The following is a 27376-nucleotide window of genomic DNA, read 5'->3' as shown; positions in this document are numbered from 1 at the left end:
TGTGGTTTGAGAAAGAAAGAATCAATGGGTCCTGCCTCAGAAATGCAGTGATTTCAATTATACATGTAATTAATTTTAAAATAGAATTTTTTAAACGAATTCCCAGCTGCACTGAATTTTTTTTTTCTGATTAACTGACCAGCCACCGATGCCAAATGCCACAGGGCTTCTGTGGCATTACTGTTCCAAAATGAAGCATTCAGGGTTTGAGGATATGGCAGAATACGTAGGGAAGAAATATATGAGTGGAGTGTTTGTGGCTAAGAGGCAGAGAAACCTCTTATGGGAGGCAGCGGAATTGTAAGAAAAGAAAGAGGTAGGGTGCAAGGTTCGAGTCCAGGCTCAACAACTAACACCTTGGACAATCCCTCCTGCCCTGGAGCCTTAGTCACTTGAGCTGTAAAATGCATTGAATTAGGTGTGGTCACATGTCCTCTTGCTGCAAATTTTGCATGTGAAGATGTTAGAACGCCTCACTCTTTCATCGGACCCTCTGCATCATGACTGATATTTAGGGACAACTCTGCATTATTTTGACTGAGAAGGTAAATAGTTCTTACAATGAGCAATGTAGCTGCCCTTCCTGAGCTAGCCTCTCTTGGTAGCTTAGGCAGGCTCAAAATTTATTCAGCTGTCCCATGAAGAAGGAAGATGCAGATCTATGTTCTGACATAAAAAAAATAAATATCCCCAAGAAATATTGCCAAAGGGAAAAAAAAAAGGCAAATTTGCAGAATAGAATGTTTGGTGTCATCTCATTTTTGTTTGCACAGAACAAAGCACTCCCAAACTGTTAATTGGGATTTTTTTTTTTTTTTTCCTGGAAGGATGATGGGATCACAGGGAACTCCAGTTTTCTTGTGATGCATTTCTGTATTGTTGTTTTTTTAAACTGATTTTGTAATGAGAAAACAAAACAAAATATCTTTCAAAAAGAGTGAAAAAAAAAAAAATCTGAGGCTGCTCTGTGCATTCCATGCTCCCCATCTGTTTCACTTCTCCAGCCCATCTGCTTCCCACCCTGTTGACCGCATCACCAACTGCTGAGACCAAAATGCACATTTTAATAGACACAGAGGGGAAAGAAGGCTTGGGGGAAGCACTGCAAAGTCACATCACGCGTAAATGGCAGAACTGAGATTCTGAACTCAGACCAGTCAGATCCAAGTCAGGACCTCCAGTTAATTAATGAGGGACTCTCCTAGGGTGCTCCTGGTTGTCTCCAGCATGGAGCTTTCTCTTGCTGTTCCTTACACTGTGCACCGGGGAAGTCCTTACGTGGCACTGATCTCGGAGAGTTGTTAAAATGCAAATTCTAGGGCAGAGCATGATAGCTCATGTTTCTAATCCCAGTGCTTTGAGAGGCTGAGGTAGGAGGATCACCTGAGGCCAGGAGTTCAAGACCAGCCTGGGCAACATAGCAAGGCCTTGGCTTTACAAAAAAGTTTTTAAAAATTAGCCAGCTCAGATGGTGCGTGCCTATAGTCCCAGCTGCTCTGGAAGCTGAGGCGGGAGGATCACTTGATCCCAGGGGTTCTAGGCTGCAGTAAGCTATGATCACACCACTGCACTCCAGCCTGGGTGACAGAGTGAGACCCTGTCTCTTAAAAAATAAAAGCAAATGCAAATTATAGGACTCTCAGACCCCTAAACCAGGATCTCTAAAGCATAATTCAGGAATCTACATTTCAACTTGCTCCAGGGTGATTTTTATGGACAATAAAATGTAAGAATTACTGCCCTAGAAACTGCCAGGATCTCCTCCTAATTTTGGCCTCACAGTTGGATTTGGAGGGGTTAAATTTGGTTACCTGTGCAAGATCATTCTTGCTGCAAGAGTGCTGATTTGCACTGGCCACAGGATACAGGGCGGTGCAATCCAGGAATGCCCCAGGTCACACCCCTAACCACCATCCTTGAAATCAGCATTAATTCCAAGCACCAGGATTGTGTTCTCTCCACCTTAGCCAATTAGTGTGAAATTTAATTTATGCTAATCGGCCTGAGCAAGGGGAGCACACAACTAATTTGATGCGTTCATTTTGAGTTTCACAGAACCCAAAGGCTGGAGCCCAAAGGACAAGTAGTATTTTCATACTGGGGGGAATGACACATGCTTTTCACGGAGACAAGTGGCCCCTGACCTTCCCCTGTCCCCACAAATCCCTATCCCTTCCCACACCATGGGGCACAGCGGCTTTGGAGCAAGGTGAGGAGCAGGCACCGTGCTCAGACCTGTCAGGGGATTGCAAATTGAAAACCAATTTAATGAAGGGGGGAGTCTGGTCTGCAAACCCAGAAGAGTCCTTGCAGATTCCTCAAGAACCAATTACCTAGAAATTATCTTGAAAACCTCTCCAGATCTACCACTTGGCCAAATCAACAGAAATATTCTTTCTATTGAGGGACAATTACTCCAAGGGTCTGCCAGAGAGAAGGGGACAGGAATTAATACATTTGTTGTATATTTTGTATAGAGTGGAACAGAAAAAATACATCCTGTGCATTGGTCTTATTGGCAGCTTGGGAGAGCAGTGAGTAACTGGGATTTCACGGATGTTAAATACTGGACACACATGGGGTCTCTGGGACTGTCACTGTTGCTTGTTATTCACGGATCCACCAAGCACTATGCGAGCACTTGTTGTGTGCCAGGTCCTGTTCTGAAGGACGGCACTGGCCAGTCAGAGAGATAAATAAACCACAGGGGCACACACACACGGGTCTTGGCTTGATCCTGTCCTCAGCTCTCATATTCACAGACTCCCAAGCCCAAAAACCATCTGATCTGCAGACAGCAGGAAACAGCAACTTTTCGCTTTCCTCCTGTAATTTGCAATTTGCACAGAAAGATCTGTTCATTATAACCCCTTATGTGAGAAACAGCTCACACTCTTGAAATGCTGAGGATAGGTATGCACTGAGCACTTGGCATATGTCATCTGCTTTAAGCCCTTCAAATATCTTATGAGAAGGGCATTTTTGTTATTCCCTTTTCACAGAACAGGAAACTGAGGAGTTGAGAGAGAGAGGGATTTGCTTAGGATCATAGCTGGTAAGTAGCAGAGGTAGCCCAGCTCCGGCTGCCTGACTCCCAGCACCTGGCTCATAACAACCCTGCTATTTTCTGTCCCACATCTACCATCTGACCCTTTCTTTAACCTCCCTCACCCCTCTGGCATCTGGACGTTAGTAAAGTAATTATCCACCTGGAACAAATCAGACAGCCATAGCCCAGAGAGCTGAGATTAAGTAGCCAGTGGGTACAGATCAAAGAGCAAGTAAGATCTGGACCTCAACCACCCTTACTGGGCACTTTGGCCAAAGACAGCCTGGGTGGATGCCCAGTGGAAGGGGAGCCCCCACTCCCATCCCCTTCAACCTGAGTGATGAAAAGACAAAATGAGGCAGTAGATACAGGACCAGTGCCACTGCAGCACCAGCAGGCTTGTGGGATGTTTGTCAAGGAGATTAAGCCATGGCTTCATTCTCATGGTACTGCCCCAGAGTTGCCTCAGTCAGCAGGGGAAATTCAGAACAAATCTGCAGCTTAGTGGCAGGCTCCCGGGTTCCCCAGAGATGCCTGGTGGGCACCAGTTCCAGCCCTCTGCTGTGCATCCCAGCTGGGTTCACCACTCGTTACTAAGTAATAGTAACATAGAATAACCATAATAATAACCATCGCCACCACAGAGAGTGCTTACCACATGCACAGTTTACCCACAGAATGCTCACAATGCTGAGAAGTGGGTACTGATGTTGTCTCCAGGTGGCAGATGGGGAAACTAAGGCACCAAGGTACAAACACTCACCCTAGGAAACCAGCCAGGTGGTGGCTACTTAACCACGCTGCCAAACTGACTCTTGAGGATTCAATGAATATGGGTCGACTGAACGAATAAGGGCATGACAGCAATTCATACATGGGAAGGCTCTATAGGCTCTGGATATCAGTGGGAATGGGTCAATCTTGTAAGAATGCCAGAAGAAACGTTATGCCTCTGAGCTGGGCATATGAGGGTGACACACCACCCACTGGCCTTGAGGGTCCCTCTAGAAAGAAGGGATAGTTATGGCCTTCCGGGGGCTTTAGAAGGGGGTTTCAAGGGCCACTAGGGCCCCCCAAGTGTTTCAGCAGAAAGAGGAAATAATCCTAAGATCACGACACCCACATACCCCTTTTTGAAAATGTCCTTTGGTCCTGCCCTGCCCTTCAGGATGAAGTCCAAACCTCAAAAGTGATTCTCCTGACCCCCTGCAATCCAGTCCAGCTTCAGGCCTCATCTCTAGCCCATAAGCAAACTCCCACCCTCGCCAAACACACCCCCCGCCATACAAGACACTCCAACTACCAGAATTGCACCTGTCAGACCAGGCTCTGCTCTCTGCCTCTGCTCTTGCTGTGCCCTGTACCTGGAATGTCCCCTCACCTTGTCACCTGGCCAGCTCCTGCTTATCCTTCAAGCCTTCTCCCCTGTGAAGCCCTCCCTGACCCCACTTCCCACCTGAGTAGATGCTTCTCCTCTATCACAGTCTGTTTGGAGTTGGCCAGCCCTGGGTTCAAATCACAGTTCTGCCATTCACCAGCTGTGTGATGTAGGGCGAATCACTTCAGCTCTTTGGGCTTCCCTTGCGTCATCTATAAGATGGGGATACTAACACCTTCCTCACAGTTTGAGTTAAAGGTAAAATTAGATAATGCAGGTAAATGCTCACAGTGCTGAGAGGACTTATCACAGCAGCTGGCACAGAACATCACTCATTAAATGTAATGTTTCTCATTAAATTCAGTATGACTCCATTCATTCACTGAATTTGCATTGAATGCTTTGTGCTAGACACAGAAGGGTACAAAACTGTCTAAGATGTGTCATTATCTTCGAGGAATTCACTCTACTGGGGGGGGAGGGTGAACACTTTTAAAAATACATTTATTGGTAATAGTGGTGATGTGGCTTGCTAGATAGCAGGCAGTGTTATAACTGTTATGAAGTAATGATTACCACTGCCATTTTACTGATGATGAAACAAAGGCTAAGAGACTTGAAGAATTTGCCCACAGTCTTGTAGCAGTAAGGATATAAAGTCAATCATCTGGAACTCAAGCTGGCTCAACCCTCTGCCCTCCAAACCGGACATACAAGGTCAGGTCACTGTATTCATTCCTTACCTCGTACCCAAATTATTTATCTGCGTTACAAGACAGGTAGAGAAGAGATTATGGACTCGGTGTTGTATGGGCAAACTGAGGCACACAGTCAGAAAGAATACACCAGCTGTTCTTTAGCAGAGAGGCCTTCGTTACTTCCAACAGGACCATCTATGAATATGACCACCATGCCTCTGCCACTGTCCACCAGGAGACCCTCCCCAGCATGTCCCAGCAGTGAAGGCTCAACAGATCCTAATAGCCTAAGACAGATAAGAAACTATGCTGTCTAATTTCCCCCCCCGGGAATTAGTGAGCTACCCGTCCAGTGCCTCACAGAAGCATCACGCTGTGGCAGGACTATGGAGCGAGGAGTCAGGAGACCTGGGATGTGGTCTGGGCTCAGTCACCAGTGACCACATGACCCCAACAAGTCACTTTCCTACTCCCTGCTAGAGACAAGCTGGAAGCCACACTGACGACCCATGATCAAACTCCCTCAGCACTTTGCAAACAGACTTTCCGACCTATGTACACCTCCAGTCCCCGTCGGTGGATTGTCGCCACAATGTCTTACCAAAAGCGAAACCTCTCAGGCTAATGAGGCCAGAAATCAGGAGTGCATGGGCCTGTCTTTTGCCATTAATAAGGTCTTGGGGGGAAATCCAGAACCTACTCCAGAGGGGTGGGGGAAAACACCCCACCTCATTAGATATCCCGTGTGCTCCCCAAACCTTACAGGTGCTTCCAACAAGAAGACCAGCGCTGCCTTCTTATGAAAATAAAATTTAAAAAACCCAGTTTGCACCAAGGCAGATTTTGCATGCTTGAAGCGTATTTATAGCCAGCTTCTTAGCGGCTCCTCGTCTCCTCTTCTTCAAATGAAGCACTTAAATCATTCTGCAATAATGTTGTCTTTTTAATAAGCCTAGTCAAATGGAGTTTTCACTGACGAGACACAACATGTGTTAGCAATGTGGATAGTACTGTTTCTCCCGCTCCAGAGACAAAGGGGTGGCATGCAGAGGCCATGAACCGCAGCACGGGTGTCTTCATAATGCACGGCCCTGGAAGGGTGTCTGCTCCTTGTCTGTTAACAGAAATTCCCTCCCAAGAAAGCCGATGCACGTGGAAGAAGATATCTTCTAGCTGTTCTCTGGCCTAATGTGTCTCCAAGTGTGGTCCCAGGACAGGCACCTTTAGCATCTGAACTTGTTAGAAATACAACCTGCCCAAGGCTATGCCAAGCCTACTGATTCAGAATCTCTAAGGCCGGAGTCTAGCAATCTGTATTCTGAGAAGTCTTACAGGGCATTCTGATACATTTGCAAGTGTGAGAACCACTGCTCTAAAGCAACGTCACCCACCGAATCAGGATCACCTAGGGGCTGGAGGGCTCCCCACCCCCCCATACCAAGAACCTCCTCTTGGATCAGACCCTCAGGAGGTGGACTGGGGAAGATACAGGACTAACAGCTCCCCAGGTGACTAGGATGCTCTTTAAAGTGTAAGTACAGGCCTGGTGTGGTGGCTCACGCCAGTGCTCTGGGAGGCCAAGGCAGGAGGATTGCTTGAGCCCAGGAGTTGGAGACCAGCCTGGGCAAAGAAGTGAGACCCCTGTCTTGGCCGGGCACAGTGGCTCAAGCCTGTAATCCCAGCACTTTGGGAGGCCGAGACGGGCAGATCACGAGGTCAGGAGATCGAGACCATCCTGGCTAACACGGCGAAACCCCGTCTCTACTAAAAAATACAAAAAAATAGCCGGGCGAGGTGGCGGGCGCCTGTAGTCCCAGCTACTCAGGAGGCTGAGGCAGGAGAATGGCGTAAACCCGGGAGGCGGAGCTTGCTGTGAGCTGAGATCCGGCCACTGCACTCCAGCCTGGGCGACAGAGCGAGATTCCGTCTCAAAAAAAAAAAAAAAAAAAGAGACCCCTGTCTCCACCAAAATGGAAAAAAATAGCCAGGTATGGTGATGCACACCTGTGGTCCTGGCTACATGGGAGGCTGAAGTAGGAGGTTCACTTTAGCCCAGGAGGTTGAGGCTGCAGGGAGCTGTGTTTACTCCACTGCATTCCAGCCTGAGCAACAGAGTGAGATTCTGTCTCAAAAAATAAAAATAAAAATTAATTAATTAACTAATTAAAAAAGAGTAATGACCTCATGAATATAAGGCACGCTGTTTGGGTGGTGGTTGCACTAAAAGCCCAGACTTCATCACTATGCAATACATCCATGTGAAAAAAAAAAAAAAACAACTGCCATTGTACCCTCTAAAACTATTTTAAAAAATTTTTTAACTTAAAAGTGACCAACATAAACCAGTAGTAGCATTGGAAGTTGGGGAAGATGAAGTGGGAAGGGAGAGAAAGATTGGAGGGAGAGAAAGTCATCATAATACTCAGTCATCAAATGTGCTTCCTGGATAAAGCACTGCTTTGACTTCAGTTGATTCATTTTTGATAGAAGTGACATCACAATTTTGGCTTGCAGTTCAGGATGATGGTACCAAAAGTGATCCTACCCAATCCCTTCTCGATTACTGTGTGAAGATTGCTGAAGTCATCCTTTGCTAAATCCCTTAGTGCCCCTTTTATGAGAATCCATGGAATAAATTTCCCTAACACCTCAATACCCAGAAAAGTTACTTATCTCATGCAACAGGTGTTTCTTTTTCTTTAATCTACATGCAATATGTCTATGAAATATCTTGTTTCCCTCTTAGCTTTGGCTGCTAGGAAGCTCAGTGTCGGATTTTTCAGCCCAACTTTAATGCTTCTATTTGACCATTCTTTATCTATCCTGTGCCAGGGACTGGGATTATTTGCTGAACAGGGATGAAAGCAGGGATTATTGATCCCTGTTTTAGGGGTTTCAGTCTAGCTGGGACACAGATACAGGAGGTCACTAGGAAAGAGTCAATTAATCCTGTGAGGGGAAATGACAAGGCTAGTGGTAGCACAGAGTAGGGCCCTAACTCACCCTTAGAGTGTTGAAGAGGGCTTCTCAGAGGAAGTGCCACCTAAAATGAGTGACAAGCGATGAAAAGGTATTAACCAGGTGAAGAGGAGGAAGGGAGTGTTCCAGGCAGAGTGAACAGCACACGTGAAGGCTATGAAATGAAAGGGCATCCAAGGCCAAAGATGGATTTCCATTTTCTACCTCTTCCCCTGGCTTCACACGCTCATCAACTCTTATTTCCCTTTGCTCTGGCTTTCTTCACTTTTAAATTTTATCTTAATTTTTCAAGGCCCCATACATCTTGTTGTAACCATGATACAAGCAAAGAGTTAAAGAGGCTGAGCCGAATATGCTGTAGGTGTTGGCATTTGTTTGCTTGGTTCAGGTTGCAGAAGCCTGAGCCCCCACCCTTCCTTCTCCAAGTGTCCCATAAACTGCAGCTCTGGATGCTAAAGATGTTCATCTCTTCCCTGCACATCTCCCCCAACAACTGATGCATAGCAAATCCGACCTGACAGTTCGTGATTAATGACTACCTCAAATGTCAGCTCAGTGGGAAGGAATTTCCACAGGGAAGTCCCTGATATTCCTAACCTGCCCACAGCTCTCCGATTTTTCACTTCTGCTGTTCTACTCATTGTTGCTGCCAGCAAGAGAGGTCAGACAGCTTGCTCTCGCAAGACATGAATGAGACATCAGGCACGTGTGTGTCATTTCTTCTCCCCCTTACAGTCTTTTGCACAAGAGGAGCACAGGCTCAAGGTGCATCTCAGCCCAGCCTCTCCTAACTCTCTGTGTGGATGTGGTCCTTCCTGCAAGGAGCAAGGCTTCTGTCTTCTCCCTGGCTGACTCCACGGTTGACACTTTAATGTGGGGAGAAGGGACACAATCTTACAGGGAAGATGAGAAGCAGCAGAAAAGAGATCGCCTCCTCCCAAACTTCATTCCACATCCCCACGTGAGCCATCTCAGGCTCAACTTGGGTTATCAATATGGGAAGAAGAGTATGTTCTATTGGCTTAATCATAAATCCATTTATAGTTACCATTGTCCATCAACCAAGTCAAACAATATTATAAGCAAGTAATAACAACACAAGGTGCTCTCGGGTGTAGAAAGCTTTAAATTTTGTCCTGGACTGACAAATATTATCTCACATTGCCCCAGGACCTTGGCACCTGCCATATCTACTCTTTCTACCAGATCTGCATATAGATTACAGCAAATCATTCGGATCTGGAATCAAACATCCCCTTCCATGGAATTCTTCCTTGACCACTTAGGCAAATAGAGCCCATGCTCAACCTCCATCACTGTCACCTCCTTCTGCTTCATAGCCATAGAACTTCATGATCTGTGACAAGCTTGCTTGTGGTCTGTTGTCTCCCTCTATTGGCCTGGAGACCTTGTGTCAGGACAGGGACTTTACCTCCTTCCTAGCTCTATCAAGGTGTCCAGTCAAATGTCTAACACATGGGAGATACTCATATGTATTTGTTGAGTGGGTGAAAACGTGGGTTTAATTTGGTCTTTAACAGAATCCTTGGAGGTACCCAGAGCTTCATGGAGAAAAAGAGCTGAGAATAGGATGAAGCATGTAAAACACTTACCCAGGGTGCAACATTTAAGGAGGCACCCAAAAAAAAAACAAAAAAACTCTCAGAAATCAAGATAAATGATCTTAATGCAATATTTAAAAAATCTCAATTAGTCAAAAAATCCACGATGAAGAAAACATCAACATTTTAAATAAAGATTGGTTCACACTGTATAGGATGCTTACTTGCCTCACCCTAATCGTGGCCTACAAATTTTGCATTTACTTAAAATGTTGACGTTTTGTTCATCAGGGATTTTTTTTGCATTACTTTACAATTTTAAAATATTATTTATTTTGCTGAGTTTTTTGGTGACCCTTTACATTTTAATCCTTAGATAAGTGCCTCCCTTTCCCCAGTCCTGAAAGTCTACATGGAACAGCAGGTTTTCCTCGAAAAGCTCCTCTTTGGGCCGGGCGCGGTGGCTCAAGCCTGTAATCCCAGCACTTTGGGAGGCTGAGACGGGTGGATCACAAGGTCAGGAGATCGAGACCATCTTGGCTAACACGGTGAAACCCCATCTCTACTAAAAATTACAAAAAACAAGCCGGGCGAGGTGGCGGGTGCCTGTAGTCCCAGCTACTTGGGAGGCTGAGGCACGAGAATGGCGTGAACCCGGGAGGCGGAGCTTGCAGTGAGCCGAGATCTGGCCACTGCACTCCAGCCTGGGTGACAGAGCAAGACTCCATCTCAAAAAAAAAAAAAAAAAAAAAGAAAAGCTCCTCTTTGGTCTAGCCATGGCTTGCTGACCACATGCAACATAATAGGACATAATATGATTTGGCCGTGTCCTCGCCCAAACCTCATATCAAATTGTAATCCCTAGTGTTGGAGGAGGGGCCTGGTGGGAGGGGGGACAGATTTCCTCCTTGCTGCTCTAGTGATAGTGAGTGCGTTCTCACAAGATCTGGTTGTTTAAAAGCGTATAGCACCTCCCCCTTCTCACTCTTCCTTCTGCCCCAGCCATGTAGGACGTGCCTGCTTCCCCTTAACAATCTACCATGATTGTAAGTTTCCTGAGGGCTCCCCAGCCATGCTTCCTGTACAGCCTGTGGAACCCTGAGTGAATTAAACCTCTTTTCTTTATAAATTACCCAGTTCAGATATTTCTTTAGAGCAGTGAAAGAATGGACTAACACAGCATATGACTTTGTCTAGAAGTCTGTCTCTAATTTGCAGTGACTTTCTTGGAGCAAGAACTGTCTGGTTCATGTAGTCACCCCCAGCCCACGAAATCAACACCCAACTAAATAAAGAAAGCATAGGGAATGCAGTCACACATTCAACCAACATAACCTTCTCCAGTCACATGACCATATCCCAGGTAACCCTTACTCTGAATTTGGTGTTAGATTCCCATAAATACAATGACACCATAAGTATACAAGGATATACCCCTAATCAATCAAGTATTCTTCTGTAACTGAATCATTTTCCTTTGGCACTATGTTCACAGGAGCAATCCATGTTGACACACATTTTCTAGTTTAAGGATCAGGAAACTTTTTCTGTAAAGATCCAGAGAGTAAATGTTTTAGCTTTCACAGGCCACATGGCAGGGCTGAGTAGTTTCAGGTTGCAACTGCTCAGCCCTGCCATCGTAGCATGAAAGCAGTCATAGACTACACATAAAGGAATGAGCATGGCTGTGTTCCAATAAAACTTTATTTACAAAATCTGGTGGTGCATTGAATTTGGCCAGTGAGCCACAGTTTTGCCTGTCTCTTCATTCATTTTCACTCTTGGGAGTTCCAGTTTTTACTATCACAAAACATATTAACCTATTTTCGTATTAATAAGCTCCCGCTTAAGTGTTTATTTTCCTGTGTTTACATTCCTCCAACACAACAAAGCCTGTTGCTATGAACTTCTTGTATTTTCACATATTCATGGATAAGTTTCTCTAGCATAAATACCTAGAGGTGGAATTGCCAGCCACGGGGCATGGACAGGTTCAACTTTCATAGATAATGCCAAATTGCTCGAGAGTGATGAGATCAATTTATGATCCCATTAGCGGTAAATAAGAATTTCCACTGCTACACAGCCTTGTCAACACTTGGCTACACCACACTCTTTGATTTTTCCAATCTGATGTGTGAAACAGTACCTATTAAGGTGTTAATTTGCACTTCCTAATTGCTAATTAGATTGAGTGTCTTTTCATGAGTGTATTGGCCATTTGAATTCCTGAACACTTGAACTCTTGAAACAAGATTCCCTTACTTGGGAACTGCCCATTCATATTATTGGCCTATACTTGTTGTTTTTCTGTTCTTTTTGTTTTTTGTTTTTGTTTTTTTTTTTTTTTTGAGACGGAGTCTCCCTCTGTCGCCCAGGCTGGAGTGCAGTGGCCGGATCTCAGCTCACTGCAAGCTCCACCTCCCGGGTTCACGGCATTCTCCTGCCTCAGCCTCCCGAGCAGCTGGGACTACAGGCACCCGCCACCTCGTCTGGTTATTTTTTTGTATTTTTTAGTAGAGACGGGGTTTCACCGGGTTAGCCAGGATGTTCTCGATCTCCTGACCTCGTGATCTGCCCGCCTCGGGCTCCCAAAGTGCTGGGATTACAGGCTTGAGCCACCGCGCCCGGCCTGTTTTTCTGTTCTTACTGGATTCTTTCAATTGATCTGAGGAAGCTCTTTACATATTCTGGACACTCTTTTCCAGTTTGCAAATTCCTACTCCAAGTAAGTAATATATCTTCATTTTATGCTCGGATAAACAAAAGTTCATTATTTGAATATAGTCAAATTTGTCATTTTTTCCCCTATGATTTGTGCTTTTGTGACTTACTTAAGAAATTCTCCCCTTTGGAACCAAGTGACATGGGTTTGAATCTCAGTTATACTTGCTGGTTGTGCAGCCTCGAGGAAGATACTTAATATCCCAGGGCCTCAATTCCCTTCACTGTAAAATGGGTTCAATAACAGTATGTGTCTCACAGGTAATTCTGGAGTGCTTGTAAAGCAATTAGCACACTTGCAGGCATATCATTGTTCTCCCCCTTAAACGGATCTCACATACATAAAGAACCCCACAAGGACCCAAGAGGAGGGATGGGGATACCTTGCTTTCTAGCAGATCTGTATTCTGCCGGAGTTCATTCCGCAGCTTCTCTGATTTTTCTAGCTTCCGTCTTAGCGTTGTAAGCTCCTCCTACAAAAACAAACACGTTAACAGAAATCATTCCAGACCAGAGATTAAGTTCCACCTGTGTTAGGAGTGAGCAAAGGGCACAAAGTTTCAGTTAGAAGGAATAAACCTTAGCAATCTATTGCACAGAATGGTGACTATAATAAATAATGATGCACTGTGTATTTCCAAACTGCTTGCAAAAAGTAGGTTTTGGCTGGGCGCGGTGGCTCACACCTGTAATCCCAGCACTTTGGGAGGCTGAGGCGAGTGGATCACCTGAGGTCGGGAGTTCGAGACCAGCCTGACCAACATGGAGAAACCCTGTCCCTACCAAAAATATAAAATTAGCCAGGTGTGTTGATGCATGCCTGAGATCCCAACTACTCAGGAGGCTGAGGCAGGAGAATCACTTGAAACCGGGAGGCAGAGGTTACGATGAGCCAAGATACCACTATTGCACTCCAGCCTGGGCGACAAGAATGAGATTCTGTCTCAAAAAAAAAAGTAGGTTTTAAGTGCTTTCACCACAAAAAAAAGATAAATGAAGTGATGGATTTGTTAATTAGCTTTGCTTAATCATTTCGTATTGTAAACATATATCAAAACATCACTTTATACCCCATAAATATGTACGATTACTCTTTGTAAATTACAGATGAAAAAAAATTTTCTAAAGAGTGGTTGGGGAATGGAGTGAGTAATTCAGCCAGCATCCATGAAGATACCCAGGTGCTAGGTTCCAACAACAGACTTTTTTGTTTCACCACTTCCAAATTTCAGTGTCTCTGTTCATGCAAGTCTGGTCCAGCCCAGCCCTGTCTAGGGGCTGAACACAAATAATCAGAATGAGTCCCTTGCTTTGCCTGAGGCTGGGTATGCCCAAGTGTGGCCACCGTGCTCACTTCATTCTCCAGGGATTGCCTTTCTGCCAGTGGCTCAGCACTGTGCCTATGACAGCACCATTCAGAAGCTGCTTCACTGCCCACCCACAGCAGGCGGGTGGAATGAAACTATGGAGCAGACACACAAAGGAAGGCTATGCAGCCATAAAGAGAGAACAAGGAAGAGCTCCACAAGAATGGAAACGGCAAGATTTTCAGATTACCTTTCAAGTAAAAAATAAAAGTCGAAGAAGAATATAGTACTTTTTTTTTTTTTTTTTTTTTTTTTAGATGAAGTCTCACTCTGTCGCCCAGGCTGGAGTGCAGTGGCGCGATCTCAGCTCACTGCAAGCTCTGCCTCCCAGGTTCACGCCATTCTCCTGCCTCAGCCTCCCAAGTAGCTGGGACTACAGGCAACCGCCACCACGCCCGGCTAATTTTTTGTATTTTTAGTAGAGACGGGGTTTCACCGTGTTTGCCAGGATGGTCTCAACCTCCTGACCTCATGATCTGCCCGTCTCGGCCTCCCAAAGTGCTGGGATTACAGGCGTGAGCCACCGCGCCCAGCCAGTATTCTACTTTTTATGTAAGAAATATAAGAACTAAATGTGTGCGTGTATTTACTAATTTTTGCAAAATAATAACAACGAAAAGCACGAACCAGAAACCAATTGAAACAGTTACAAAAGATAGGCGGTGACAGGAAAGAATGATAGAAAAAGAGTGTTGTCTGAGAGGTAAAAAAAATAATAGTAATAAATAAATAAATAAAAGACTCAAAGACTGCCCAATGAGCTTCTCTGGGTTAAGTACTGAGTGTTCACGAACCCCTCTGTGTTGATGGAGGCAGAGGAACATCTGGAAGGAGCATCAAGGCTGTTAGGCTGAGCATTCCAAGATCAAGAATGTTCAGGAATAGGGGCACAGGGTCCTGGATGCAAGCAGGAGGAGGGGAGTGTGGGGAGCAGCCACTCAGCACCCTTTCTGCCACATTGACTGACCTCCTTGGCTCGGAGCTGCTCATTTCCAATGGTGGCACTAAGTAGGGGCCGGAGGGAACCAAGGAGCTGCCACCATGGCCAGTCCTTGACTGCGAGGAACACAGCCACATTCTTCTGGATGCACTGCGCAGCCAGTCGGCGAATCTGCAGGGAAGGAGAACACAGACTGGAGGGTCCTTTCCAATCCAGGTGAGGATAAAGGAAGGAGAGGAGGCAGAGGGTAGCAAAGGGGCTGGAGGAAGTGGGGTTATTTCCTGGTGGAAGGGACTGGATACCTTAAAACACACACACACACACACACACACACACACACACACACAGGCTTCCTTTCTTGTAGTCTTTTTGATATGTCAGGCTCTCTGCATCAACCATGATGCCATAATTTAGTCTTTCATGGCCAAATAATAATAGCAGAAAGAGTAAAAGAAACTATACAATAGGTTACATCTTACATGGGGATTAGGTTTAAAGGTCATCATGCAAAGCAAAAACTATCACTGAAAAATCTCTAAAACTGCCCACAAATAACAATGTCCAAGATTATGTTATTAGCTTATATTGAAGGGAGATCATTTTTGCAGTGTATTTAAACAGTAATTCCATGCTTCTCAAACTTGAATGTGCATCAGAATCCCCCGGAGGACTTGTTAAACCCCAGATGGCTAGACACCACCCGCAAAGGTGCTGATTCAGCCACTCTGGGATGAAGCCTGGAAATGTGCCTTTCTTACAAATCCCCAGGTGATGCTGATGCTGCTGGCCTGGGACCGCAGTTTGAGAAGCACAGACCCACTTCATTCTTATCACTGCAGGGAACCAGAGCAGCACTGACTGGCAGAGAGGCCAAAAGATGCTTTTCCCTCATCACCATCACAACAGCTGATTCTTGTGCAGCAGACATTGAGCTTCCTAAGTGCTAGGAACTGCCCTGAGCATCTCACACACCTCAATTCGGTCCTCAGTATAGTCCTGGGAAGATCATGTTATTTTATGTATTTACAGATGGGGAAAGTGAGATTCAGAGAGGTAAAGTCACATGCCCAGTGCCACCCAGCTTCTCAGTGCCAGAGCAGGTTTGAACCCTTGCAGTCTGGCTGCAGAGCCCAGGCTCTGAAACTCTATTCTACATCATTCCAAGGTGTGAGCTACTTGAGTACAGAAGGCCAGTGGGATTGCCTATAATATTTTCATTATTCATGGTCTCATCTTTTCTCTCTTTCTGCCAAGTACTATACTTGAGTTTACAAGTTCACATAAACTGGAGGCACATACAACAAGACTCCATTCTAATGGTAGTAGTAATTAAGAATAACAATCCAAAGGTAACAGCAGTTAAAGTTTATTGAGCAATTACTATGTGCCATGTACTGTACTAAGTGCACATCATTTCATCTCACCTTCACCCAGCTACTAAGAGGTAGAGGTGGAATTTGAACATATATATTATTTGTTACCAGAGCCATGCGGTTTTCTCTCTATTGTGCAGCCACAGAGAGGAAATTCAGTCTATAGGGATCTCTGAAGATGGTGACCCTAAATGGGTCAGTGCTTCAAGTTCGACTTGGCCTTTGGTCCCCAAAACCTCAGTGGCTGGGCCCTGGTCATGCCCCATCTGCTGACCTGTGAAAGTGACTTCCTCCGGAAACAAGACAGGTTGAAAGCATGAACCCGCCCAGGAGGGCTTGGACAACCTCATGGCTACCTAGTGCAAGGCTGACCTCATGGATAATTTGATGTCAATGTCCCAGAAACAGTCATAACATCCTGCAAAGCCTCACTTAAAAAGTCTCACTGCTCAGGTTGGATCCTTGGACCAGGTGCACCGGCATCATCCTGAGGGACAGGCAGACCCTATGCCCGCTCCAGACCTGTTGGATCAGACTCCGCATGTAAACAGCATGCAGTACCTTCAACTTCTTGAATTCCTGGCGAGACAGAAAGCCCTTGCAAGCCGCCTGGAAGAGAACGATGCTCTGAGATACCAGCTTCTCTCGTTGCCTCTCAAGCCTGGAGATCACACCTGCCTTGAGAAAAACCTGGGGAGAGGGAAGGTTTCAGGTGAGTCCTCTGCTGAAGAAGGTTGTCTACAATGGGAAGTGCTTGAAACTCAGACCCCACTTCTCTTGCACGCACCTGCAATATTTGTTGGCAGTTGCCCTTTAATTGGGAGGTGGGGGAGTCTAAATTATCAAAGCATTTTGTCTGCTGATGGCTCTTCTCTCCCTTCCCCTAGGCCCTGGATACTCAGTGTGGGCCACACACCAGCAGCATTGGCACCACCTGGGTGCTTGTTGGAAATGCAGAATCTCGTACTCCATTCCAGACCTGCTATATCAGAACCTGCATTTTTAACACGATCCCCCAGGGATTCCTGTTCACATTCCTCTGAGAAGCACTGCTAGGATGGACTTGCCTAAACTGTTCTGTACATGGTCACCACCTGGAAAGTGTAGTACATGCAGAGTCTCACATCCCAGGAAAGGCTCAGTGGTGGGTTTAAGGCCAGGCCTGGGAATGTGAATATTTCGATTAAGCACCCCCAGCAATCTGAGTGAAGCAGTGGCTTAGAAACAACTCACTCCAGCCGGGCACGGCGGCTCACGCCTGTAATCCCAGCACTTTGGGAGGCCAAGGCTGGCGGATCACCTGAGGTCGAGAGTTTGAGACCAGCCTGACCAACATGGAGAAACTCCATCTCTACTAAAAACACAAAATTAGCCAGGTGTGGTGGTGGGTGCCTGTAATCTCAGCTACTCCGGAGGCTGAGGCAAGAGAATCACTTGAACCCGGGAGGCAGAGGTTGTGGTGAGCCGAGATAGTGCCATTGCGCTCCAGCCTGGGCAAAAAGAGCAAAATTCCGTCTCAAAAAAAAAAAAAGGAAAGAAAAAAAGAAACATCTCAGTCCAGCCTTGTAAGGAGGGGCAGAGACAGTGGGGGGAGGGATGACAGTCCTCTTGGTCAGGAGAGGATGGGGTTGGGCTGGTGCCACCCACGGAGGTGCTGAGGGATCTAGCAGGAAACAGCTCTTGGTACACGATTTCCAGGCCGTAGCTCATCAATAATGGATGATGGCCTCTGCAGCACTCTGATCAATGCCTCCTTGGCACCCCACAGAGCCACCTTCTAGTAGACTGCAGGGAACAGGAATGAGGGAAGCTGGGACCCCAGGACTGACTGTCAGCAAAAGATCAAGGCAGAGAGTCCTGGAGGTTTGAATTAAAAACGCTTTTCTATGAGAACCTGAAGCTTCTGGGCCAGGCCTGCTCCTGCCGACGCGTAAGGGTAGTTCTGGTTTGCTGTGGTCATTTTCTAATCTTCTGAGAGGCAGAGGAAAAATGCTCTTATGGTGGGATCTGAGTCAGTGACAGGGAAAGGAGTCATTTTTCTGATGCCCTTATGCTGCTTATTTCTAAAAAGAGTCCCATGTGTTTCTTTGTCACATGTGGTTTATAATCACAAAGGGGGTTATCCGGAGACACTGGATAACTCTATATTAATTGATGACATTATCATTTAATGGATAACATTTAGGGGGCACTTACTGTGTTTTGGAACTGGACTCAACAACTACTTCACATGCAGGTAAAACGCTTTACATGCCTAATCCTATATGGTAGTTATTATGATTCTCACATTTTTTGGAGGAAAAAACTAAGGCTTAAAAAAAAAAAGGTATTTGCCCATGATCCTTTACAAGCAAGTGGTAACACCAGGATTTATTTTCCTCTATCTGACTTCAGACAAGACTACAATGATCACTGAATAGGGTGAACATTTGCACGGCATCTACATTTTCTAAAGTGCTTTCTCCTAGGTCTCTTTTTAATACTCAAACAGCTCTATGAGGAATCTACTGGCTTAGGCAGGTTATGAAATTGACTCAAGGTTACACAATCAGGTGCCAACAAGGCTGAGACCTGAGCCCAGAACTTCAGGTTTATTTCCTGCACCCATTCTCAATGTCTGTCAACATGAGGCTGCCTTTTCTCATTCGTTATGATACAAGCACTTGAAGTGCGAGGTTCAATTGCAATTTGATTCCAGGTGGAACAAAGGGTCTCGATCGATTCTCCATTACCCTAAACCTATTTTTCGTAATGGAGACCACTCATCTCCGACCATCCTGCACTACGCCTTTTCTCAATGGGAAAATAAAAATCAGCACACCCAGTCGGTACTAACTCTGTTTCCTAACCCTCCATGTCTTTGCAGAACACTTCCTATCAGACAGGGCCACCAAGGCCATTACTCTCACTGAAATAAAGACATGATTGGCTCATTACCTATCAGATTGCTTCAATAATGACTGTATTAATTTCACAAGCTAGTGAGTCCCAAAAGCTGCTATAAAAAAAAAAAATCAATGATCAAAGTGATGACAGCTCCAGTTCATATATTACAATAGATGGCAGGTGCTGCCAAAACCACTATTGATTATGAAGCTTTCATTAAAAAGATAATTGGAAATAACCATACACAGAATGGGAATAAGCCTGTGCAGAATCTTATCTCAATTTCTCCCCTTTTTTTTTCTTTCTTTTTTTTTTTTGGCCACTTAAAGAGCATACTGCCGACCAGAAGGCCGACTGCATGTAGAATCACATCTTTTCCACAAATGCCATGGCCCTCGGCACAAGCCTTGATAAGGCGCCAGAGGCTGAAAAATCACGAAGAAAAATCTAAATTATTTGCTTTTCATGGGTCCAGCAGCTTATCGGAGGCAAACAGCGTGTAACATCCCCAAAGCCCCACCTTTAAGGAATCCACAGGGGACACAACTCTGTAAACTGTTTTTCCTCTAAAAATGCAGAAGGCCCAGGTTTTTAAAAAATCTGATATGGCAACAGCTTCCATATCTGGTACTGCCGAGGAATTAGCTCCTCTCCTCTTAGTCACGTTACAGATTAGAGGAGTTTAATTCTTTAAACATTAAAATGCTATCCTGTTTGATAAGCCTCTTGCCCCACTGACAAATGTATTCAGCAAGCAGTGGCAGACACCACCTGTTAAATGACACTTTATGGATCCCCACGGTCATCTTGGGAGGTAGGAAGTAATGGCCTCATTTTACAGATGAGATAACTGAGGCTCAGGGAAGTTAAACCAGTCACTCAAGATTCACGCAGTTAGGAAGTGGTGGTGCCTGGGTGTGGACTGGGTCAGCCGATTCTCTTGTGCCCTGAGTTTCATAGCCTTCTCCATTATTACATGCCAATCCTGCAATGCATAAGATGCTGCATCTGCCCCTAACGCTCTCAGTCTATCCCCCGGCCTGGCCTCCAAAAGGACACATTGACCTTGATTTGCTCTTGACAGTTTCTCAGTCAATACCAAGTATTATTCAATAAGAATCATGTTTTATTATCTGAATGTTTAGGCGTACAGACTTCTTGCTCCTGCCAGTGTAAACTGTGTGTAACAACTGTTTTCTTTCTTCTTCTGCAAGAGCTACCAGGACTATAGGCCCTGATTTTCACATTTATGACACAACTGCGTCATTACCTAGACCAGTGGTTCTCAGACTTGAATGCACTGGAATCACCTAGAGGGCTTGTTATACAGACTGCCAGCTCTGTCCTCTTCCAGAGTTTCTGATTTACTAGGTCTGGGGTGGAGCCTGAGAATGTGTTTCTAGCAAGCTCTTGGGTGATGCTGAGGCTGCTGGTCCAGGGCCCATACTTTGAGAACAGCTGGGCTAGAAGGATGACGTTCCTGGAGATGAAGAACAATTCCCCAGATTCAGGACCGTAAAGACCTATCCGTAAAGAATATGTTATGTACAGTCATGCACTGCATAATGACATTTCAGTCAACAATAGACGCATGCATATACAACAGTGATCCCATAACACTATAACACCATACATTTACTCTACTTTTTCTATGTTTAAATACTCAGATCCTTACCATTGTATTACAACTGCCTACGGTATTTAGCGCAGTCACATGCTGTACAGGTTTGCAGCCAGGAGCAATAGGTTGTGGCATCTACCAGGTGCGTAGTAGGCTATCCCATCTGTGTTTGTGTGAGTACGCTCTGTGATGTTCCCACAATGAAGAAATTGCCTAAGCACTCATTTCTCAGAATGCATCCCCATTGTTAAACCACACATGACCGTATTTCCATTCATAAACAATAGGACCCAGAGTGCATGGAAAAGGCCCCGGCATTTGGGCCAATGCAGGTTTGCATGGAGTCTGAACCTTTGGCTATAGATAGGACCTTGAAAAGACGCTTATTTCCCAGGGGCGCAGCTTCCTCATCTGTAAAGCAGGAACGCACCTGATATCTCACAGAAGACTGTGAGTGAGGATCAAAGAACAAAAACGTGAAGTTGCCTCACATAGTACCTGGCTTGTGTGGGAGTCCAGTAACTGACAGGTTTATCCTCTCTAGTGAAAAAGCCTTCAAAGACTTGAGATGCTGCAACTCCTATCAGGAGAAATTATCTTGAGATCACAGCGGAATAATAGCTTCCACCACACACCTTAGCAGGACCAAGAGGCCAGTGGGGAGACACTAGCATGTTTAGGGTAGGCTGAGGGCTGGTAGCCAGTGTAGATGACTGTGAGCTCCCTGAGGAAAGGACCCGCTCTCAGGGATGCATATGATAGGGAGGGCTCCATGAAGTACAAATAGCCAATAATGCCACCCTTGCGGGCTCCTGGAGAGCAGGACCCTCCCAGCACCTCACATAGCTCCTGGAGGTGGAAGGCAATTGACAAAAGTTTCTTAGATGGCATTAGTCAACCAGTAAGTAACTAGGTGGTGAAATGTGTGGAGTAGTCTTTCTTTTGGTCTGTTCCTCTCCAGTCTTCCTTCTTTCCTTTCTTCCTTCTTTCTTTCCTTCCTTTTTTTTTTTTTTCTTTTTTGTTTTTAGACAGAGTCTCATTCTATTGCCCAGGCTGGAGTGCAGTGGTGCAATCTCAGCTCACTGCAACCTTTGCCTCCCAGGTTTAAGCAATTCTCCTGCCTCAGCCTCCCAAGTAGCTGGGATTACAGGCGCACACCACCACACCCAGATAATTTTTATATTTTTAGTAGAGATGGGGGTTTCACCATGTTGGCCAGGCTGGTCTCTAACTCCTGACCTCAGGTGATCCACCTGCCTTGGCCTCCCAAAGTGCTGAGATTACAGGCGTGAGCCAACACAGCCTCTAGTTTGTATTTCTAAACTGTGTCCCTTTCCCCTGCCCCACCTCCTTGGTCCTTGAGTTTAGGATCTCCGTGCCCCACTTGCCAAACTATCAGCCATGGAACACTAGCTCCAGAAGACGGTACTGGGTATTCCACACAAACAAAAGGTGAGGGGTTCCACAGTCAAATAGTTTGAGAATCCCTAAATACCATGTTTCCCACCTGGAAAACTTCAGCGTATATAAGCATATCAGGGAAGTGTGAAACTCTGCTATAAACTTGTGAGCATATTTGGAAGAGCTTTTGGCTCAACACCAGTTTGGGAAAAGCTATTTCTGTCAACTTGAATAATCACGGGCTTTCTTCTCGAGCCCCTTCTTTCATTTCCCTTACTGCTGCTCATCAGCTATGACGATAGCTGTGTTAGAGCTGGTTGCAAAGTAGAAGTTAAAAGGCTGTGAGTGAAGACGAGCAGTTCTTCCCAGGTTTAATGGCGGCTCTTTCTGAGGCTCAGAAGGTCATCTTGAGGACCAGGATGCTAATTCTTCCAGACCACTTGGGGTCCCCAGGAGTGAAGCCTCCAATAAATGATATTTCCCAGTGTGATTTCAACCCACATTATGACAGTTTATCTTCATGACCTTGTAAGATAGGCAGGGCAGAAAATCATTAGCTCTTCTTTCAGTTTGGGAAAAGGAGACATGCAGAGATAATGGACAATGGAGGTAGGACAAGAATCAGGTCATCTCTGGGTCCCTGATGTGATGGACAGGATGTTGTAAGAAAGCGGCTCTACTCACTTGGCTGTGCCCCAGAGCCACCGCCTTCTTTTCCAGATCCAGGGTCTCCAAGAGCTCTTCCACGGCCTGGGGAGAAAAGAAAAGAGAAGTTGGAGAGCAGAGAGGGTAGGAGGATCCTAAAGGGAAAAGTCAAGTTGGCTCGATGGCTGATGCGCCAGGACGGAGGATGACCCCACATGTCTGTGAGCTTCGGCTAACAGAGCCCCACCTCACAGAGGAAGGCGCAGATGCTGAGCACCTACTGTGTACCATCCACTCTATCTTCACGCACACACCTATTTGTTCCATCCTCCTATTTTACAGAGCAGAAAACCAAAGATACGAAATGAAATAAAGGATGCAGCTGTTAGGGAAATCAGTACAGAGGTTCCTCAAATAATTAAACACAGAATTACCAGATGATCTGGCCATTCCACTTGTGTGTATATACGAAAATGAATTGAAATCAGGGTCTTGAAGAGATATTTATACATTTATGTTCTTAGCAGCATCATTCACAATACCCAAAAGGTGGAAACCACCCAAATGTCCACTGATGGATGAATGGATAAACACGATGTGGTCTATCCATGCAATGGAAAATTATTCAACCTTAAAAAGGATGGAAATTCTGACACATGCTACAACATGGATGAACCTCAAGGACATTGTTCCAAGCCAAAGAAGTCAGTCACAAAAGGACAAGTACTGCATGATTCCACTTAGAAATGAGGTACTTAGAGTAACCAAATTCATGGAGACAGAATAAAGAATTATGGTGGCTAGGGGATGGAGAGAGGGGGAAATGAAGGCTTATTGTTTAATGGGTATAACATTTCAGTTTTGCAAGAGGAAGAGCATCGTGTAGATGGATGTTGTGATAGTTGTACCACATTGAGAATATACTTCTTGCCACTGAACTCTATGCTTAAAATGGTTAAGATGGGCCGGGCGCGGTGGCTCACGCCTGTAATCCCAGCACTTTGGGAGGCTGAGACGGGTGGATCATGAGGTCAGGAGATCAAGACCACCCTGGCTAACACAGTGAAACCCTGTCTCTACTAAAAATACAAAAAAATTAGCCAGGTGAGGTGGCAGGTGCCTGTAGTCCCAGCTACTCGGGAGGCTGCGGTAGGAGAATGGCGTGAACCCGGGAGGCGGAGCTTGCAGTGAGCCATGATTGCACCACTGCACTCCAGCCTGGGCGACAGAGTGAGACTCCGTCTCAAAAAAAAAAAAGGTTAAGATTAACTTTTATGTTATATATATTTTAATACATACACATACACACACACACACACACACACACACAACAAAAACTAAATGAAGGGGCTTTTTTTTTTTTCAAGATTACAAGTTTGCACACAGGGCAGAGACAGATTCCCATTAAGTTGTTTCTGGCCACACCTATGTCTTGAACTGTAGTGCATGCCTAGTAATTCACTAAGTCCTCCTGTGACAGCCTCCCCACTCTATGCTTCTCTCATTGCACTTCCTGGTGACTGCCTCTCTCCCACAAATACTTACTAAATAAATGACATGGTCACTAACCTCACCTGCCTGACCTACATTATGGCAGAGGAGCCTGTGTTTTCTGTACTGCACTATAGTATTATCCTTTTTTTTTGAGACGGAGTCTTGCTCTGTCGCCAGGCTGGGATTCTTCTGCCCCAGTCTCCCAAGTAACTGGGGCTACAAGCATGTGCCACCACGCCCGGCTAATTTTTGTATTGTTAGCAGAGACGGGGTTTCACCATGTTAGCCAGGATGGTCTCCATCTCTTGATCTCATGATCCACCTGCCTCAGCCTCCCAAAGTGCTGGGATTACAGGTGTAAGCCACTGTGCCCAGCCTATAGTACTGTTCTATAGACACAATAGGAGCTCAATAGATAGGATGACTGGATGAATAAACACCCAAACCAGAGAGATTCCACAGGGAGGAAAAGCAGCCCCATGCAGGAGAAACAATTTTACTCAAAGAGATTTCTGGATGCAGCATGGACCAATCGCCATTTAATGGAATCTTCCCCTTGTCGAATAGTTGTACAGGCTTCGAAACAATCAGCCAGTGATTTGGACTCTCAGATAAACCCAGGTTGTGCCTGGTTGCTTAGTGACTGCTAATTTCCCTCCTACCCACCCTCATACCACCCCTCACTGGTCTTTCATTCACTGAAAATCGGAAAGTCTATTTTAAGAATAAACTGTCAGAAAAGTAATTGCAATGCTCAGGAAGCAAAAGGTATTATGAAGCTGGAGTAATTTAGTAAATGAGTTTCAATTCCATGGGTCAAAGGCATCACAGAAAACTTCCTAAGATTAAAAAAAAAAAAAAATCCCTATTAAAAGTCTAGCCCCAGACTGCAATGAGGAAGGAAGCTCCATCTTCTGACCTCCTGGAAGAACATTCCATGACACTCTTCCAAAATTTCGGTGGTTTCGCTTATCACATTTTAGCCAAACATGTTCCAAGGGAGCTGTAGGTGGTAGAAATGAATAAAACCAATATATCCAAAATATAAGGCCTTTTTTCTCTGCACAAGAAAGAATAAATTAAAAATTGACTGAAGATAAGATGGATGGATTTTTAAAAGGAAATATAAAACCAATGAAATTTTTCTAAGTGTACCTTGAAGGTAAAGTCTACGGCAGATGTTTTGGGGGAAAAAAAAATCATGATCCAGAGTTAGATCCATCTGGGTTCAGATCTTGGTTTTATCGCTCCATAAACAGTGTGGCCTTGGGAAAGTGCTTTACTCTGAGCCTCAGACTCCATTCAGAAAGATGGGGACAATAACAGTACCTGTTTCAGAAAATTCTGAGGCTGTGCTTGTGCAGGGCTTTATATAGCACTGGGCACGTAGTAAGCACTCAATAAATGTTAGGACTTATTGCATCCTCATAGTCACCTCTGTTTTGGTCAAAACCTTGGAACGGTGCTGCAAAACATGAATGAAGGCTCCCGCTTCTCAGATACACTTCAAACCCTGCCAAAGCACGTGCTCAACCCACCGTAACCGAGGCTCCTTCCAGTGCAATGAAATGACGTGGCAAAGCTCACGTGTTTAGGAAGTGATGGTAGGGGGTTTGAACCCAAGGAATCAGCTCCTGATCTTCTCTCCACCCTCCAATGCTGGGGTCAGTTCCACCACTCACTAGCTGTGTGACCCCGGGCAGGTCTCTCCTCCTCTCTGGTCTTCAGTTTGCTTTCTACAACATGGGGTAAGCACGCCTGTCCGACAAGGATGTAGTAACAATTTAATAAGGTCATATAAGCAGCATGTAAGGGAGATATTTCCAGAATGGTGGAGGAAGGAGCTTAATAAATCCTGTCCCCCTCCCAAAACATGATAAAAATGGATAAAATTTCCAATCACCACAAGTTCAATACTCTGGAAATTGGACAATGGGATATGACAAATTGAGAAGCATTTATTCAAGAAAACCTATTGGATCTCAGGTAGAAACAATGAGGCAATATTGATTCCAGGTTCTCCTACTCACCACCCACCCCAGCTCTGTTTCTCTCTCTCTCTGCAGTAGTCCTTCCAGGGTGAGGCAGCTCTGAAAAACAGCAGCTTTGCTTCCAGAAGGGGCTCACCTGTATGGGGCAAAGCATGGAAAAAACCCACGCCTGGGAGCATTGTCAGAAACAGTAGCGATTTTGGCAGGAAACAAATGAGGAAGGCCAATGACACAGCTAAGCCTAAGGTTGTTGTCCTGATTGAGGCAAGCACTAGCCCTTAAACAAGCCAGAAATTTAACAGGAGATACAGGAAATAGGACAGCCACAGTGGGCTTGATAAATTCCCATATATTCCTGGCTCCAGGCTAAACACAAGAACAAGAGAGACTGGAGAAGGCTCTGGCTATCTACATATCTCTATTTATTTGAACATGAAGCCATGTGTACAGGCAGAAAATATGTGAAAGGGCCAAACAGAATGTAGAGGCTGAAGCACAACTGGGAACTACCTGAATGCTGAATGCATTTCCCAACCCCCACATGGATCCAACAGGATAATGGAAAAGGCTTAAATATTCAAGATGTTTGATAACAACCTCTGCTGACTCTAAGCTATGTGGACACAGGAGCAACGCCTAGGAAGTCAGCTTTAAAATAAAAACACAAATTTTTAAAAATTGGGCAGAGATATCAGTGGTCCCACATTGTGAGGACACAGATTCCGTAATTTTAGTCAAGACAAGTTATAATACTAAATGATTAAGAAAAGATCAGAATGAAGAGTTACTATAACATATCATCTAAGACGTCCAGTCTTCAGCAAAAAGGATAGGATGTGCAATAAATGTAAAATTGTGATCCAAACTAAGCGTGAGGGGAAACAGTAGAAAGTATTTTTGTGGGTTCAGAATTTGGACTTAATGGCCAAAGACTTCAAAACGGCTATTGTAAATATGTTCAAAGAACTAAAAGAAACAATGTTTAATGAATTAAAGGACAGTGTAATAATAATGACTCCTTAAATACAAAATATCAAGATAGAAATTATTTTTAAAAGATCCAAATGGAAATTCTTCATTTGAAAAGTAAATTAACTGAAATGATAAATTCACCAAAGGAGTTCAACAACAGATCTGAGATGTCAGATGAAAGAGTCAGCAGACTTGAAAACAGATCAATAGAAATTATCCAGTTTGAAGAACAGAGAGAAACAGGAAGGAGGAAAAATAAATAAAGCCTCAGAGACATGTATGGCAAATCAAGCATG

The 27376-nt window shown here is 45.0% G+C and overlaps 1 protein-coding gene across 1 annotated transcript in view; it reads right to left on the bottom strand.

The window, feature by feature from the left end:
* Positions 1 to 27376, bottom strand: part of MYO18B (myosin XVIIIB) — a 316623-nt gene that overhangs the window by 163325 nt on the left and 125922 nt on the right. Inside the window, exons 21-24 of the mRNA XM_011975366.1 lie at positions 22663 to 22728; positions 16632 to 16760; positions 14725 to 14868; positions 12774 to 12863 (exon numbers count right to left, since the gene is read on the bottom strand). Coding sequence (XP_011830756.1) covers positions 12774 to 12863; positions 14725 to 14868; positions 16632 to 16760; positions 22663 to 22728 — 429 coding nt within the window. The remainder of the gene's footprint in view (positions 1 to 12773; positions 12864 to 14724; positions 14869 to 16631; positions 16761 to 22662; positions 22729 to 27376) is intronic.

This window comes from Mandrillus leucophaeus, unplaced genomic scaffold, assembly GCF_000951045.1.
Source record: "Mandrillus leucophaeus isolate KB7577 unplaced genomic scaffold, Mleu.le_1.0 Scaffold154, whole genome shotgun sequence".
NCBI classification, from domain to species: Eukaryota; Metazoa; Chordata; class Mammalia; order Primates; family Cercopithecidae; genus Mandrillus; species Mandrillus leucophaeus.
Note: the sequence above shows the minus strand (reverse complement) of the source record. Positions and strands in the feature narration are given on the sequence as shown.